The sequence below is a fragment of the Lissotriton vulgaris genome, chromosome 2_1 (assembly GCF_964263255.1).
Source record: "Lissotriton vulgaris chromosome 2_1, aLisVul1.2, whole genome shotgun sequence".
Classification (NCBI taxonomy): domain Eukaryota; kingdom Metazoa; phylum Chordata; class Amphibia; order Caudata; family Salamandridae; genus Lissotriton; species Lissotriton vulgaris.
The window spans coordinates 647,963,798-647,980,969 of record NC_141687.1 but is presented as its reverse complement, the minus strand read 5'-3'; the positions used below and the strand labels follow the sequence as shown (position 1 = coordinate 647,980,969).

The 17,172-nt window shown below is 49.4% G+C and overlaps 1 protein-coding gene across 1 annotated transcript in view; it reads left to right on the top strand.

Annotated features, from left to right (window-relative positions):
- Positions 1-17,172, top strand: part of VPS13C (vacuolar protein sorting 13 homolog C) — a 2,437,235-nt gene that overhangs the window by 544,591 nt on the left and 1,875,472 nt on the right. The window contains exon 24 of the mRNA XM_086955811.1: positions 5,422-5,539. Within this exon, the coding sequence (XP_086811937.1) occupies positions 5,422-5,539 (118 nt within the window). The remainder of the gene's footprint in view (positions 1-5,421; positions 5,540-17,172) is intronic.

The following is a 17,172-nucleotide window of genomic DNA, read 5'->3' as shown; positions in this document are numbered from 1 at the left end:
GTTAGAGGACCCCCTCTTTCGGCCAGCGATGGCAGAGCGAATCGAGCAGTACTTTGCGGAGAACGCTGGCATGACAGAGACGAGGGCGATGGAGTGGGACGCCATTAAGGTTGTCATGAAAGGGTTCTGCATAGGAAAATATGTGGGGGTACGCAGGGTACTCCTGGATGACCTGACTAGGGCTGAGAAATCACTCCGGGAGGTAGAACTCTTAAGACCAGGTCACCCGGAACTCGTAGGTAAAGGTCAGTAGGAGGCGGTGGCAGCAGAAACAGAACGTTTGCGCAGCTTCGACTATAAGGCTTACACGGCTAGGACACATGCGGAGGGCGACAAATCAGGGACTCTGTTGGCTTGCCAACCCGGCGAAGAGGAGCTCCGCAATAGTATTGATGCGTACGGTGGACGGGGAGGAAGTCTATTCCCAAACCGGGATACTACAATGCTTCACAAAGTATTACGAAACACTCTATAAACTAACGTTGCCGACTAACACCCCAGCCATAGATGTTTTTCTAGATGGCCACTGCTTCCCCGTGCTAGATGAGGACCAAGCGAAAGACCTAGGTAAAGATATCGACCTGGGGGAAATACGCTGTGCCATAAAGCGCATGGCGCATAATAAAACTCCAGGCTTGGACGGGCTGCCCATAGAGTTTTACGGCAAACACGTTGACCTCTTAGCGCCTAGGCTGCTCGAGGTCTACAGAGAAGCGAAGCAGACGGGACGGTTGCCCCACTCCATGCGAGAAGCTTTAGTAATACCTCTACTGAAACCGGGGAGAGAGAGCGGGGATGCAGCGTCATACCAACCATTTTCGATGCTGACCACGGATTATAAAATTCTCAGCAGCATCCTAGCGTCTCGACTGTTGGCCCACATGACCACATAGGTCCATGAAGACCAAGCTGGATTTATCCCAATGTGCAATACGACCGCGAACAGACGTCGCTTATTACGGCTTCTGGAGTGTCACCACGAGGAAGCTCGATGCCCCATGTTCCTGTCTGTAGATATAGAAAAAGCGTTCAACAGCCTCGAATGGGAATACCTACATGCTGTGCTGCGACGCCTCGGAGTGGGGGAAGACTACCTCAGATGGATGACAGTCCTCTACGCGTCGGCGGTGGCCAGAGTAAAGACGGGCACACTGGTATCGCCGCAGTACCCGGTGGAAAGGGGCACGAGTCAGGGATGCTCACTGTCTCCATTGCTGTTTGCTTTAGCAGTTGAGCCCCTAGCAATGACGATCCGAACGGGTACCCACTTTGGGGGGTTAAGGAGTAGAACTGGGCGACATTACATTTCGCTATAAGCGGATGACCTCCTGCTCTTCCTCGAAGATGCAGATGAAGCATTGAAGAGCGCTGAGGCGCTCCTGACGAGGTTTGGTGAGATATCCAGCCTAAGAGTAAATGGGTCCAAAATGTGCTTGTTCCCCGTCCGCCAAGAGGAGACCCAACAGATCAGTGGGCGTGTGATAAATGTACACCCCTAGATACTTTAGGCAGCTGGGTTCCCATCGCACACCTCTAATCGTGCGCACGATTAGAGGTGTGCGATGGGAACCCAGCTGCCTAAAGTATCTAGGGGTGTACATTTATCACACGCCCACTGATCTGTTGGAGGGTGACATAAATCGTGGACTGCGAGTGCTGCAGGGCAGCATAAACTTCTGGGCAACTCTCCCATTGTCGGTGGCAGGCCGTATAGCACTGTTAAAGATGGTGGCACTCCCAAGGTTCCTCTATTTCGTCAGAACGCTGCCACTATGGATACCTGCAGCTGTATTTCGGCGCCTGAAGTCCATGATCATATCCTTCCTTTGGGGGTCGGGACGGCAAAGAGTAGCGCTGGCGACTCTGCCGCGGCCTAAACTGGAGGGGGGACTGGCGGTCCCTGACTTCGAGTTGTACTACTTGGCAGCGCAACTGCAGATATACACTCAAGAGATAGCGTGAGAATTCAGGGGACCGGAGCAGCACAGAGGTCGGGGCATGCCTCGCCATGTTTTCCTTTATAGCCCTGCAGCAGAAACTAAACCTCCGAGACCTGACACAGGAGGAAAAAACGATCCGACTGTGCTGGAACAGAACGCAGCGTACAGCGAACGTACTACATCCTTATGCCCCAGAGATCCCAATGGGGATGCTTACAGCTCTGCCACATGGAGGCGTTGGCCGACGGGAGCACGGAAGGGGGTAAAGCCGAAAAGACCAACTCAAGAACCTAAATTGATGCTAATCAGTCTACCCTTGAGAAAAATCTCATTAGATTATATGACCAGAATAAGGGCTCCACAATGCATAGCACCTGTAGAGATGGACAGATGGCAATTATATGCCCAAATGTATACATCTCATATTCTATGTACATATATAGATTCATACTAATAATACATATATATATATACACACACACACACACACCTATATCTACAGGATATGCAATACAGTCACATATAGAACCACAGTGATGAGAGAAGTCAACTGCAACCTATAGTAAGATGTTCACAGATACATTATGCCAAATAGCCATGTGGATGAAATGGAACGGAAAAACTAGCCAATATTCAGTAATATTTGTTATTGCCTTTGTCCCTTCTAGTCCATAGGCTCATTTCACTCTTTAGGGGCCATGTACTCCTACTGTCCTACTGTTGTCTTCTTACACAGTGTTATTCAGCTGCCCTTGGGGCATGATTTTTTTCTGTGCCTGTAGGGTTGTTTTATTTCCATTGCCTGTGGTACTTGCCACCGTTTTTATAAGGAGCTTATTCTCTTTTTCATCTCATTTCTACGTATGTAAAGTCCATTGTTATTTTAGACTGGCTAGTTTGCAGCTACTCCTCCATGTGGGTATAAATATGGTATTTAATTCAAAAGTTAAAGAATCTGTGGCTAGATCTCTCTATCAGATGAACAAGGTACTTTCCTTTGGTATCGCAATATCTGGTAGAAACATAGTCTAGCCGCAGATTCGTTAATGCCCTACCCATCGTCACCTCTCTGCGAACGTCCTGTAGTGTAAGGGTTATACCCATTATCAGCACTGATTTTACAGACCAGTGATCAACTGTTTCATATAATTGTGTGATGCAATGAACCATTTGGTCTTAGACTTATGGTCTTGACTTGGTATTACCATACCAATCATTTCTGTTTTCTAGTTATTGTTTCAAAGATACATTGATCTTTTTTGGCGTACTGTATCCACAGCCAGTTTCTATGGTGGCTCCGCATTGTGGTGAAGAAGGTTTCACAAAAGAAACTTTCGCCCACATGCTGGAAGGAACTTATGTGACGTCACAATCAGAACCAATATCATCACAGAGTCGTACGGCTCCGACCCTCGGCTCGCACAGGTACTGCTGAAAAATTTCCGGACCAAGTCTGACACCGGGGGAGAATTCGAAAGTTAAGGAATCTGTGTTTAGACTCTATCTCTAACAGATAATGTGTTACCAAAGGCAGATAACTTGTTCATTGGGGCCCTAACACACCAGAGCCCAGGTGTTATTTCACCTGCTGCACTATGAATAGCTATGTCTCTGATGGGATCCCATTCACCTGGAACAATCCGAACCCAATCACTGATTGGGTCGTAAAACAGTCATCATTTGGGTGCATTGGGTCACTAATACTCCTGGGCCCCAGAGACACTGTAATACTGATAGCTACTTCACTGAGAAGGCTTACACGCATCGTTCAGTGCTGCAAGGGCCAGTGGAAGGGGTCCCTCCCATGGGCCTCACAATGGTAGACCATGGCTGTGATACTGATGAGAGAGAAGCCAGTGGTATAGTAAAGGTGCCATGGGTTCTTGTGCATGTAAAGTAAATTGCCCTCCTTCTCTGTCCAATGGCTGGACAGAAATGCACAGAGATACTTTTGGCACATTGGGCCCCTATCACCCAGGACATTGTTGTCACTCCACATATTGAACTATGGACAGCTATGCTGCTGAGAAGAATAAGTTGCCCTGTGCCACAGCTATGGTTCAGTGCTGCAAGGTTCTGGGAGGGGCATGGATGTAAAAGTCCATTCTTTGGCCTTACAGCACAGGATCATAGTTCTGATGCTTGCACCAGTGATGTTGCACTGGTGCAAGCAATATGAAGTAGCCCACTGTCCTGTGGCTGGACATTAAAATACAGTTGCATTTTTTGTTGCTACTGTATCTGCCACACTATGATAGCTATACCCAGCCTCAGTTAATGGCTAACTGTTGTGAGGACCACCCTTTTCCTCGCAGTGCTGAAGCATTGCTGCACAGCTCTGGGGAGGTAGCTCTTTCCCCTTTATCATGCAGCACCAAATCACGGCTATGCGGCCCTGGGGAAAGTGGAGGCCACCCTATGCTTTGCAGCCCCCCCCCCCCCCTAAAATTCGACCATGCTACCGTCTTGTGCAATGGACAGGTGACGGTGGCAACAGATTAGTTAAGAGAGAGACCTGGGCCTAGATGTAAGTAATAGCAAATTACCGAATGGTAAATACAAAATTTTACCGATTCGGTATTTACTATTCGGTAATTGCTATGTAGGTTAAAAATTCGGTAAAATTACTAAATCAGTAAGATTTGGTAATTACCGATTCGGTAATTACCGAATCGGTATTTACCATTGATTCCTATGGGCCTTGAAGCCCATAGGATTCAATAGCAAATACCGATTCGGTAATTACAGAATCGGTAAAATTACCGATTTTACAAGGGGGACAGGGTGTCACTTTGACACCCTGTTTCACCCCTGTTACGGACACATCTGTATTTACTGATTCTGTATTTTACAAAATCGGTAAATTTATAGATTCTGTATATTTTAAAGCCCCTACATCTCCATTAGCAAATACCGGTCGGTAATGGCCGAAATCGGCCGTTACCGACCGGTATTTGCCGACCTACATCTGGCCCCTGGTCCTCTTAGGCTTGATAGTGGTGAACTAGTGCAAGGAGCTCAGCAGCTGCCCATGCCTTGCACAGGCCCTAACTTGCACCTGCCATGGAAAAGCATTCACACACCATCTTCAGCACACTCGCGCCCCTTGCAGAGTAGCAGCTACACTGCAGTTAACACTCTCACCCCACACACATAATCAGTCACAAACTACCAGAATCACATTTGCACCTTTCACAGGTGGACAGAACTGTTCCCATGAGGGGCAGGGTCCAGACTGATTTGCATATAGCTGGGTCCAAACTGAGGAGGAATGGTGTGTAAAATAACAATGGATTGGGATATGGCCCAAGTAATAACCAGTGGATGACATTATTTCAAGCATTCCATGCATGACTTTTTGTATACTTTATCAGTTATAGAAGCAGTTTCTAGTCAAAGAAACAAGTTGATAATATCAAAGATTCTTCATACGACTACTAACTGTCAGCTAAAATGTAACTATCTTTTTCTTGCTTTTTAGGTGAAAACTGGAAAACAGCAAGATTTCAACATCCATCAAAATTGCATATACTTCAGCCAATGGATGTTCAAGTTCAATTATCCAAAGCTATGGTGGAGAAGGACAGCAGGATGGCCAAGTATGTGATTTAGAACATATTGTCTCTGTCTCATGGTAGTGACAAGAAATGGCAAATGCTTACGTTATGTCTCTCGAGCATTACCAAAATCTTGGGCTTCTGATGTGAGATCTTTGAGTATGTATGGCCACCACGGTTGGTATTGAGCCCCTTCTAACGAAGAAAAATAGATAAATGGAGTACACGGAGTTGAGGAATAGCAATTGAAATTCTATCCGAATAAACAAAAGAAGCCGCTCCTTGAAGTTTAGAATTTAGAAAAACAGCGACATACTGTGTTGATATTAAATCAGCATTACATATCACAGGCTTGGGTTTAGTTTATCCATTTAATCGATACAATTGTAAGACATTAAAAATGTACAAGGAAAGGGTATTACTTAGATCCCTGCAGGATCTTCAGTCCAACTGAATAACTGAAAATGTAGGGGGTCTTCTGATGGATACATCTGCCTGTGGATTCTTCACCTTATGAATATCCCCTGCGCCAGCATTTCGCAGAAATTTTTCATAGCTCTCCGCACCGACGAGGTCGTCACAGCATCATGGCTCTGCACGCGGCTCCGCATGACGTCACCGGAGCCATAAGACTACGTTGGCGTGATGACGTCAGTTACCTTTTTTCTGCGCTGTCGACGCTAACGGATTCTCTGGGAATCTCCTATCTTTCTACCTGATACTTTGTTTCCAGCTTTTATTTGTTTCTGATTTTGCCATGTCTGTTCAGAGGAAGTCGGGTTTCAAGCCCTCTAAGGAATGCGGAGGTCATATGTCGATCACTGGCCCGCATGATGACTACCTTTGGTGCCTTTCATCTGATCACGACGTCGAAGGTTGTTCTCCTTGCAGGAAAATGGAAACGAAGGCATTGAAGGAAAGAGAAGCTAAATTTTATATGTCCAAGGTGAGAAAGGAGAAAAGGGGTCGTAAGCGGTCGAAGTCGAGGTCGTCAACTTTGCATGAATCGAAGAGAAGGCACAAGAAGAAGAAGCATGGATCTCGACGTCTTTTGTCGAAGCCTCATGCTTCGAAGTCGCCTTCTCCGGCTCCTAGACGTCGTGCCAAAGACTTTGTATCTCCTTCACCTTCTGAGTCTCCACAGGTGTCTCCGGACTGGTCTCCTTATGTGGGCACTCCGGCGCAGTCCCCGGCCTCGGTGGATGCTCCGGATGGTACATCAAGTCCGGTAGATAATGAGACTCCTGCTGCTCCTGTGGCTCCACCAGTGACTCCAGTGGTTCCGACTCTGGAGGTTCCTCCTACAGCGGTCGAACCGGTGCAGTATCCTTCGTTCCCGGTGCCGGGTTCATATCCATTGCAATTTTTGAACGAGATGTAGGGCGTTTTTGCCAGAGTCGCATGCCCCTCTGGAGATCCTTCGGGTCCCATGGGGTCCATAGGCGTTTAATTTGGGTGTGCCTCAGCATTATCCTCCGGCCCCTTTTATGCCATGTATGCCGATGGCGCCGTCATGGCAGATTCCGGCGCCGAGGATGTCTATGCTGTATGGGCAGTCTCCGGCTCCATCTGGTGTCCCTTCTTCACAGGTTCGTTTGACGCAAGTTGCTGTAACGGATCCACCTTCGACGCAGCTGCCGGAGCCATTGATGCTCCATATGGCGCCACTGACACCGCACCCAAAGATGCGCTCTAGAAGAGAAGCGCAAAGGTTGATTGAAGAAGAGCAATATCAGGCTGGTGACATGGAGGAAGGTGACATTTCTGAGGATTGTTTGAAGTCTTGTGTGAGGCTAGTGGTTTGGATGTTTCTCCAGAAGGGAATTTTGCATCACAGAAGGCTTCTTCTTCAAAGGCTGTAGCACCTTATCATGTGATTATCAAGAAGGCAGCTGAACTTTTGGATTTACAGCTTCCTATGGCTGAATATAAGCCTAATCTTCTTACAGAGGTGCTTTATTCTCCTTCCTCTGTAATAGAGCCTCTCGTGCCTTTCAATGATGTCCTGATGGAACCGATAGTCGAGGTTTGGCATAAATCTCTTTCTGCTCCGGCAGTTTTTAGATCTGTCTCTAGGAGGTATAGGCCAGCACCAGGGACCCTGAGTTTCTTTCTTCTCACCCTTCACCTCAGAGTTTGGTGGTTCAGGCTCCAAGCTCAAAGCAGTCTGTGGGATCTTTTCCTCAAGCACCGGCTGACAGAGATTCAAAAAAGCTTGAGCAGTCGACAAAGAAAGTCTTTTCGTCGGCCAGTATGGCTTTGAAATCTACCAACGCAACCTGTTTGTTGGGCAGATATATTCATGCCCTTATGGACTCTGCCAAGCAGATTCTTCCTAAATTATCTGAAGAAGATCGGGGTAATTTAAGTGAAGTTTTGGCAGACTCTGAGGCTCCTGCTCGCCAAGTAATCCAGTCGGGCTTGGACATTGCTGATTCAGTGACAAGGGTGATGGGATCATCTGTTGCTACTAGGAGATATGCATGGTTGATGTCTTCTGGATTTTCACCGGATGTGCAAGCTGCTCTTTTGGATCTTCCCTTTGACGGCTCTAAGCTCTTTGGGGAAAAAGCAGACTCTGCTTTACAGAGAGTTAAGGACAGTAAAGTCATGGGCAAATCCTTGGGTTTACAGTCTCAGGCAAGAGGCTATGGATTCAAAAGGTACAGTGGTTTCGGGAAATCTTCCTTTTGCTCTCGTCAGCCACAGCAGCAACAGAACCCTTTGTATAAGTCTTACAGAGGTAAAGGCAGAGGTCGCCTTTGTGGAGCTGGACGGCATCCCTCTTCCTCCTCCTCCTCTACCTCCCCTACCCCTCCTGGTAATGCAGGAAAGCAGCCCTAGATCAGCCATCCTGGATCATGTGGGTCCTGTGGGAGGCTGGCTTATCCATTTTCTACAAGACTGGAGATTAATAACTTCTGACCTTTGGTTTCTAGATCTTGTACGCACGTTCCTTCGGGGAATTTCCCCCTCCTAACCCTCGTCAGGGGTTTTGTATGGAGGATCATTTGCTTCTCCTTCGGAAGGAGGTTCTTACCCTGTTACAGAAAGGTGCGATAGAGATGGTGCCGGAGCAGGAAAGGGGTCAGGGGTGCTACTCCCGGTATTTCCTGATTCCCAAAAAGGATGGCAGTTTACGTCCTATCCTGGACCTCAGAAACTAGAATCTGTTTCTCAAGCAGGAGAGGTTCAAGATGCTTCAGGCGCTGCAACAAGAGGACTGATGGTGTCCATCGACTTACAGGATGCATATTTTCACATCCCAATCCTGAGGTCGCACAGGAAGTATCTCTGTTTTACGGTTGGGTCTCAACATTATCAGTTTGCGGTCCTTACGTTTGGTCTTACTACTGCATCTCGAGTCTTCACCAAGGTGATGGCAGTGGTGGCTGCCCATTTCAGGAGGTCGGGATCCCTGTTTTCCCCTACCTGGATGACTGGCTGTTGAAGGCAGAGTCCCCAGAGATGGTACTTCATCATCTGCAGGTTACAACCCAGCTGTTGTACAAATTGGGTTTTTCTATAAATGTACCCAAGTCTCACCTGATGCCCTCCCAGAGCAACCTGTTCAGAGGGGCGGTACTGGATACCACTGTGTGTCAAGCTTTCTCACCTCCATAAAGAAATCTCGACGTTCAGGAAATGATTCCCTTGTTTTACAATGAAGCAGTTGTTCCAGATCTGAGGGTCCATCGCCTGCTCGGTCTGTTTGCTTCCTGCATCCTGCTGGTCAACCATTCATGCTGGCACATGAGGGCGCTCATGTGGTGCCTCAGCAGGCAGTGGTATCAGCACAACAGAGATCTCATGGATTCAGTCAGGATCTCCAGAGAAGCTGCAGCGGGATCTGTCTTGGTGGAGCGTGGAGGGCAATCTGTCTCAAGGAAAGCCATTATCTTCCTCCATCGGTGGCCACAGTGATCACGGATGCCTCCACTCTAGGGTGGGGTGCTCATCTGGGGGATCTGGAGATCAGAAGTCTTTGGTCTCCAGAGGAAAGGTTGCTTCACATCAACCTTTTGGAATTGCAAGCAAAACGATTGGCCCTCAAGGCCTTTCTCCCTTCCTTTCACTGTCAGTTGGCTCAAGTCCCGACTGACAACACTGCAGTGATGTGGTATGTGAACAAGCAGGGAGGATTAGGGTCGTACCGTCTCTGCAGAGAGGCGTTGCGCTCTGGCCCTGGGCTCAGGACCATCGGATTTGCTTGATGGCAAACCATTTGGCCAGGGTGCTGAATGTGCGTGTGGACAGACTCAGTTGGCAGTTCTCTGCCGACCACGAGTGGAGGCTTCTTCCGGAGGTGGTTCGACACATCTTTCAGACGTGGGGAACTCCTCGGGTGGACCTGTTTGCCACTTTCGAAGGCACACTGCCTGTCATTATGCCTTTTCCAGTTTCCTCGGCAGGGAGTGTTGGGGGACGCGTTTCAGTTGAGTTGGAGCTCGCAACTCCTTTATGTGTTTCCTCCCATACCCTTGATTCCTCGGGTTCTGAGGAAGATTTGCCAAGAACGGGTCCAAGTTATATTGATCGCCCCGGATTGGCCAAGAAGGGTGTGGTACACGGACCTTCTTCCACTCTCGTCGCGCCCTCAGCTCCGTCTCCCTCTCAGGGCAGATCTCCTCTCTCAGATGGAGGGGCAAGTTCTACACCCCCATCTCCAGAGCCTGCACCTTCATGCTTGGAGAATAAACAGGGCAACTTGAATTCTTTTTCTCTCCCGCCTGACGTGGTGGACGTTATACTATCAGCCAGGCGACACTCCACCAAGTCAGTCTAGTCATACAGGTGGTCTAAATTTGTTAAGTGGTACGAAGAGAAATCGATTGGTCCCTTAAAAGGTCATCTTTCTGATGTTCTTTGTTTTTCTCTTCATTTGGCCCAGCAGGGTTGTGCTGTGGCCACTGTTAAAGGATATTTGTCGGCATTGTCAGCATTTTTGTGTTTACCTGATCAGCCTTTTTTATTTAGGTCTCCTATAGTCTTAGTATTCATTAAGGGGCTGACAAATAGGTTTCCTCCCTCTCCTTTTATTTTGCCCCAGTGGGATTTGAATCTGGTGTTAACTTTTTTGATGGGTTCTACGTTCGAACCTATGCGTAGTTGTCCGTTGGGACTTTTGACGTTTAAAACGGTCTTCCTGGTAGCTATCACTTCGACAAGGAGAGTGAGTGAGCTCCAGGCTTTGAGTTTGAAGCCTCCTTTTCTGACCATACATGCTGAAAGGATCGTACTTATTACCAGGGCTGCTTTTCTGCCTAAGGTGGTGACTCCCTTCCACCTAGGTCAGTCCATTACCCTTCCTACTTTCTATCCTCCCCCTTCACCCATCCAAAGAGGAGGAGAGACTTCATCGTTTGGATCCAAAGAGGGCAATTAACTTTTATTTGGACAGAAAAAAGGACTTCCGTCAAGATGACCAGCTTTTTGATGAATATGCTGGTCGTATGAAGGGCAAGGCGGTGCACAAGTACACTTTATCCAGGTGGATCATCTTGTGCGTCAAGATATGCTACACCCTGGCTCATGTAGGCAGTAGAGCTCATTTTGTAGGTATCAAGGCCCCCCCTATGTTTTTCTAAATAGCCAGCCTCTTGTACTGTAAGTCTGCCTGGGTATATACCCTTACATAAAAAAAAGGCAGTAGAGCTCATTCCACCCGGGCTAAATCATCTACTTATGCATTGTCTAGAGGTGTTCCTGTTTTGGACATATGTAAAGCTGCAACTTGGGCCTCCCTCCACACTTTCGCGAAGCATTACTGCTTAGACTCTGAGGTGAGGAGGAGTGGCCATTTTGCAGGCCATTTTGGTATAAAGGGGTGGACTCCCTCCTCCTGGTGAGGTACGTCTGTGGGATTCTATTCATAAGGTGAGGAATCCACAAGCAGATGTATCCATCAGAAGAACTAGTCACTTACCTTCGGTAACGCTTTTTCTGGTGGATACAGTATCTGCCTGTGGATTCCTCACAGACCCACCCACCGCCCCGTTGTCCACACTTTTATACCATCAAAGATGAGATATTAGTTATTTGATGTACTTTTGTGTACTCAAGACTTTGTTACCTCTATTGATTTATTGTTCTCTTCTTTGAAGTGCAAGTTTTCTTATTTCATTATACACTGAGTGTATTTGTGTGAATTCTGTGTACTATGTATGCATTGTCTCTATGGTTGGTTCACCCATTTTGCCTTGGTGGCATAGAAAAAATGTGTGGAGCTGACGCCATCACGCCGACATGGTCTTCTTATGGCTCCAGTGAGGTCATGCGGAGCCATGACGTTGGGACGACCTTGTCGGCGTGGAGAGCTACGAAAACTTTCCGCGGAACACTGGCACAGGAGATATCCATAAGGTGAAGAATCCACAGGCAGATACTGTATCCACCAGAAATAGCGTTACCGAAGGCAAGTAACTTGTTCATCACAACAATATGTCACAGTAGCTGTTCAGTTTGCATTACTCCACTTATAGAAGGGTATAAAATGGGCAAATATAATTAAATCATTTGCAAATAGTCTGGCGTGCAACTTTCAGTGTGTATTAGGTTGGCGTTTGGCTTTTGTTTATGGGGGAAAAAAAAGGCTGTACCACAAGAGATTCTGTGAAAAGTGGGTGCAGCCTGGAGGGAAGAAACCAGATGCATATTCTAGTAGCTCTATAATAATGATCTGATAGAGACGTCTAACTAAAGATTCCTTACCTTAGAATTTTTCCCCAGGCTCCAGACTGGAGCTGGTTCCCTACATACCACTTGATCGTGTTTACGTACCCGGGTGACACCTTATTGTATGTGCGCGATCCGGAGGTGAACCTGCCGACTGTGCTGCGTGAAGTAGTCTTGTTTGGCTCCCTGTCTGGTATCCAAGTCAACTGGGACAAATCACTTCTGTTCCCGCTCACGCCCGCCACCAAGTTTTTTGAATCGGAATATCCGATCCTGTGGACCACGGAAGCAGTTCGGTATCTAGGGATCTGATTGCGTACGGACTCTGAGGTGGTCCTCCTGGAGAACTACGGGGTAGCTATTTCTAAGTTGGAGGATGATGTGGCTAGGTGGATAGCCCTTCATCTGTCCTTAATGGGTTGCATCTCGCTTATAAAGATGATTGTGCTCCCTCGATTCCTGTTTCTATTTTGCAACATCCCCATGGTCTTGTCGCGTAAGTTTTTTCAACAACTGCACACATTGATACTACGATTGACATGGGCCGGGAAACAACCTAGAGTCGCGTGGGATATCCTCTCTCGCCCGTACGAGGCAGGCGGGCTGAATGCTCCGGATCCTGAGCTTTACTACTGAGCTGCGCAGGGCGCTCACGCGTATCATTGGATGCATGGTCCGGTAGATATCCCCCACATACGAATAGAATCAATAGTTGCTGCTCCGGCACCGCTTCCCGCTCTATTGGCATGTCCTAAGGATCGCCGAAGGGACTCCTAGACTAGTTGAATGTGCTTACACATGCCTGGCATCATCTGATGGATGCGCAAGCTAGCTCACTACTGTATGCCCCCAAGGCGCCCTTGGAATAGTATCTGTGGCTTGCCCCGTGCAGGGAGAGGGGGGTGCTGACGGCGTTAGCCTCCTTACGTTCAACACACATGGGGGATCTGTTTCTGAAAGGCAGGGCATGTATACCTGGGAGGAGCTGGACTCAGGGGACGCTACCCGCTCACTTCTCTCTTGCTTTCAGTTTCATAGGGTTAGGCACGTGCTGAGGGACCTCTTGGGGGAGGACATGACGGAGCCTCCGGTGGTCACGGCATATGATTTCATGATTAATGCTAAGACTTCGACTAAGTTAATCACAAATCTGTATCGCATTACTCTTAGGGAAAGAACGACGGATTACACTAAGCCTCGCCTAGCGTGGCAGAATGACCTAGAGCTTGACTTGCCTGAGGAAACGTGGAGGTACTGCTGCGCCAACATCAAAAAGATATCGTCAAATGGTTGTCATCGACTGCTGCATTTTAAGTTCCTAAACAGGTTGTATTATATCCCAGAACGACTATTCTGATACGGGCTGCGAGTTCCCGAGTCAGAGCTTCATCATCAGCTAATAACCGTCGTGCCTCAATGTCTTTAAGTTTGCTTTCCAGCAGCGCCAGCCGTCCTCGGATGGACTTAAGGACCCCCGAATGTTGGAGATGGCGACACCTCGTATATATGCCTTAAAGGCCTCCCAAACAGTCAAAAACGAGTCGACCGAGCCGACGTTGACGTCAAAGAACTCTTCTGTGGCCATTGCCAATTCTTCCCTGAAGGCATCATCCAACAAGGAATAAGGGGGGAAGCGCCAAGCAAATGGCGGGAGACGCTTCGCCGCCGCAGCCAACGTAATAAGGATCGGGGAGTGGTCCGGAAAGGTACGCGGAAGTATCGAGCACGTCCGAATCTGCGACCGGAGACTAGAAGTGGACAACCAGTAAACTATCCGCGTATGTATATCATGTGGAGCAGAGTAATGCGTTTACCCCCCTGTGTAGGATGCCTGGGGCCGCGGTCGGGGCCATCATATCTATCCAATACTGTCTGCCTAGTCATATTAAAGTCGCCCCGCCCCCCCCACAAAACCTGCCCCTTGCAGTGTTCCCGGATCCTAGCTGCTAAGTAAGAATAAAAATCGGGATAGTCGTAATTAGGTCCATAAGAATTCATCACCTGAAACTCCATACCTTTACTGGTACATTTGGTGAGAGTGTACCTCCCCTCCCCATCCGTCAGAACAGGAGTAAAGGCCAGGGATGCCCTAGGGCTAACCCATGTCAGCACCCCCCTAGCATGCGAAGTAAAACCCGCAGCATGTATGTTATTCAGGAAACACCTGTAGCATAGCATCGGGCTGTCCGGGTCCAAATGGGTCTCTTGTAGCAACGCTACTTCCACCCCATGCCTCATGAGGTACTGTAGAATTCTCCGCACCTTGCGGTGGTCGTTAAGTTCTCTAACATTCCATGTCAGTAAAGTAATGGTGTCTGTGGGGTTACCTGGGTGTGTGATCTCAGGAAAAACCGTCTGCTAGAACATCTGCACAATATAGTCCATGTCTGTGTCGATCGCACCTGGCACTTCGTGTCTACGTGAAAAGGACCATCAACTACCCATACAACGTACACACTCCCTTCTCCCGAACCCAACTGCTCTAAAAAACCACAAAACCATCCCCCCCCACACCCCCACCCCTGCCCCTCCCCAACCAAGCCCATCCCCTCCAGTCGCACTCATTGCCCACCCACGCCTGCCCAACACCAACTAGGCCGCGAATTACCCCTTCCCTCAACCAGCCCACCCCAGACTCCCCCCCCCCCCCCCCCCCCTGACAACCGAATACCCAAAAACATAAGGGAACAAGCCCTGCAATGCAAATTCAGTGAAATACACACAAAGGCAGAGGTAGCAGGCAATGTTCAGGGTTTACACAGAGCATATACACTTAGCCACCCCTCTCCCCCCCGTCTCAATGTCTATAGAACGTGTGCGCAATCTTCACTTGTAGTCAACAGGGCTACACCCACCTTATGTATGTAAGAGTCTCTCGGCACCCCTTCCTTAAACAGCAGTCCCTTCAAACATCTTCCCGCGTCCCCCTCCATTAAGCCTGGCAGCAATGCACCTCATACAGAGTCCGTAACTTATCTGCACAGTTAGACACTAGTCCTGGTCTTCCAAGGAGCTCCCAGCTGCTTCCAACTCCCCATTCCGGGCAGGCCTATTTTCTTTTCGCCATTCTTTAATGGCCCTTTGCAGTGTTACAGGATCCGTGAAGATCAGAGACTTCCCTTGTCGATTGATCCTGAGCTTCGCAGGATATAGCATTGCATAATCAGTTCCCAGTTCACGCAATTGACGTTTCATCAGTGCGAATTGTCGCCTGGCTTCTTGTACCTTAGCGGTGAAGTCTGGGAACAGCGAGAGGGTGGATCGTTCAAATTGGAGAGGTTGTTTTTCCCTTGCCAATCGTAGCGCCGCATCGCGGTCTCTATAGTTAAGCAATTTAGCAATCACTGGTCTCGCAGGCGCCCCCGGTTTGGGTCGTGGGCTCACGGATCGGTGGGCTCTTTCTATCACTAACATCGCAGAGAAGGCCGAGTCACCCAGCAGATTTTTTAAGGAGGCCCTCCACAGAAATCTCCATGTTCCCCGTCTGTGTGGATTCGGGCAAGCCCGTGATGCGCAGGTTGCATCGCTGAGAACGGGCCTCCAAGTCCTCCGTCTTGTCCAAGAGAGTCTGCATTGCTCTGGACATCTGTTTGTTGTCAGTATCTACGGTTGTCTGCGCCTCCTCCACCTCCGTGATGCGTCGCTCTGCCATGTCCATCCTCTCCACCTGTTTATCCAATCTTTCCGCCATGCGGTCCATACGATAGGAAAGCACGTCCATCTTAGATCCCAGTGAGGCTATGCCGCCCTGCAAGCCCTTCTCCATTGCCAGTAGTAACCCTCGGAGGTCCTGTTGCGAAGCGCCCTCAGCTAGGTCGCGTTCCCCCGCATACCGGCTCGCTGTGGCGTCGCTAGCCTTGGTGCCCCTTGGGTCAAAGGAAAGCTTGGGGTGCGATCTATCAGTGTGACCCATGCTTGTAGATTAGGGCGTGATCTGGCAGTATGGAGGCAGAGAACACACAGCAGCAGGACCCCAGCAAAGTGGCGCTTCATAGACACGTGCACTCGAATAGGCCAGCTCGTCGGGCCCAGTCACCCCAGCAGCTCCAGAGGGGCCAACCTCGACAGCACAATTGTAGTGTGTTCGTGAACCCCCTATCCCTGTCTGTGCTCACTCCAGCAACCGAACCACACTCTTGGAGTGAGGCGCTCTGCGATCCAAGAATATCTCTTCCCTCAGGGCGGTATACACCACAGATATCCCCGTGGTAGACCTCGCAGCGCTGCCCTGCCAGTTTCTCCGTCCCAGACAACGCAAGAGCAGAGGAGGGGGACACTATATCTCCTCAGCGGTTCCACAGCGCCAGACCGAACAGGATGGGCAATCCCGGAGCCCCTCCGTGAAGCCTTCTATCAGCAACTGTCCACCACCCTTCTAGGCCTGCCGTAGAAGCAGTGTAGCCCCACAAAATGGCGGCCGGTGCAGTGTCACCAAGCACGCTTTTATTCTCTGCCGCCAAGTGTTAGAGGAACAGGCTGCACACCTTTGTGTCACAAAACAAGCGTTCCGCCGCCTCTGGGCATTAGCAACCCTCTTCCCCCTTCTGCAAACAGAGTCACCAGTCGTACACGCACACCTAGATGCCCGCTGCAGTCCTCAGCCCCAGTGTGTGGCTCCGCTCACTCTCCAGCAAGTCGTCGGGACCGCCCCGACCGGCGGACCGCACTTCAAGGATCCACAACCAGGCTTACAGGCCCAGCCAGCCGCGGAATGCCCAGTCCAATGCGCCGCGCTCAGCCTATCGCCCTCAGGACAGGGCAACGCCGCAAAACAGATCAGGTCTCCGGGCAGGGGGGGTATGGGGCGGACCGGCACAGTAGCTCTTCCCGCGTAGCTCCCCGTTTCCACTGCAGCTCCAGCGCCGCAGTAGCAGGCGCATTACAAGTGCCACTTTGTAGTCTCCGATCACCGCTCTGCAGTCCGCAGGCAGCCGGGGGTGTCAGATCTCACCTCCGCTTGTTCCAAAATTCAGGCTGCGCTCTTCCGTCGCGAGGCAGCG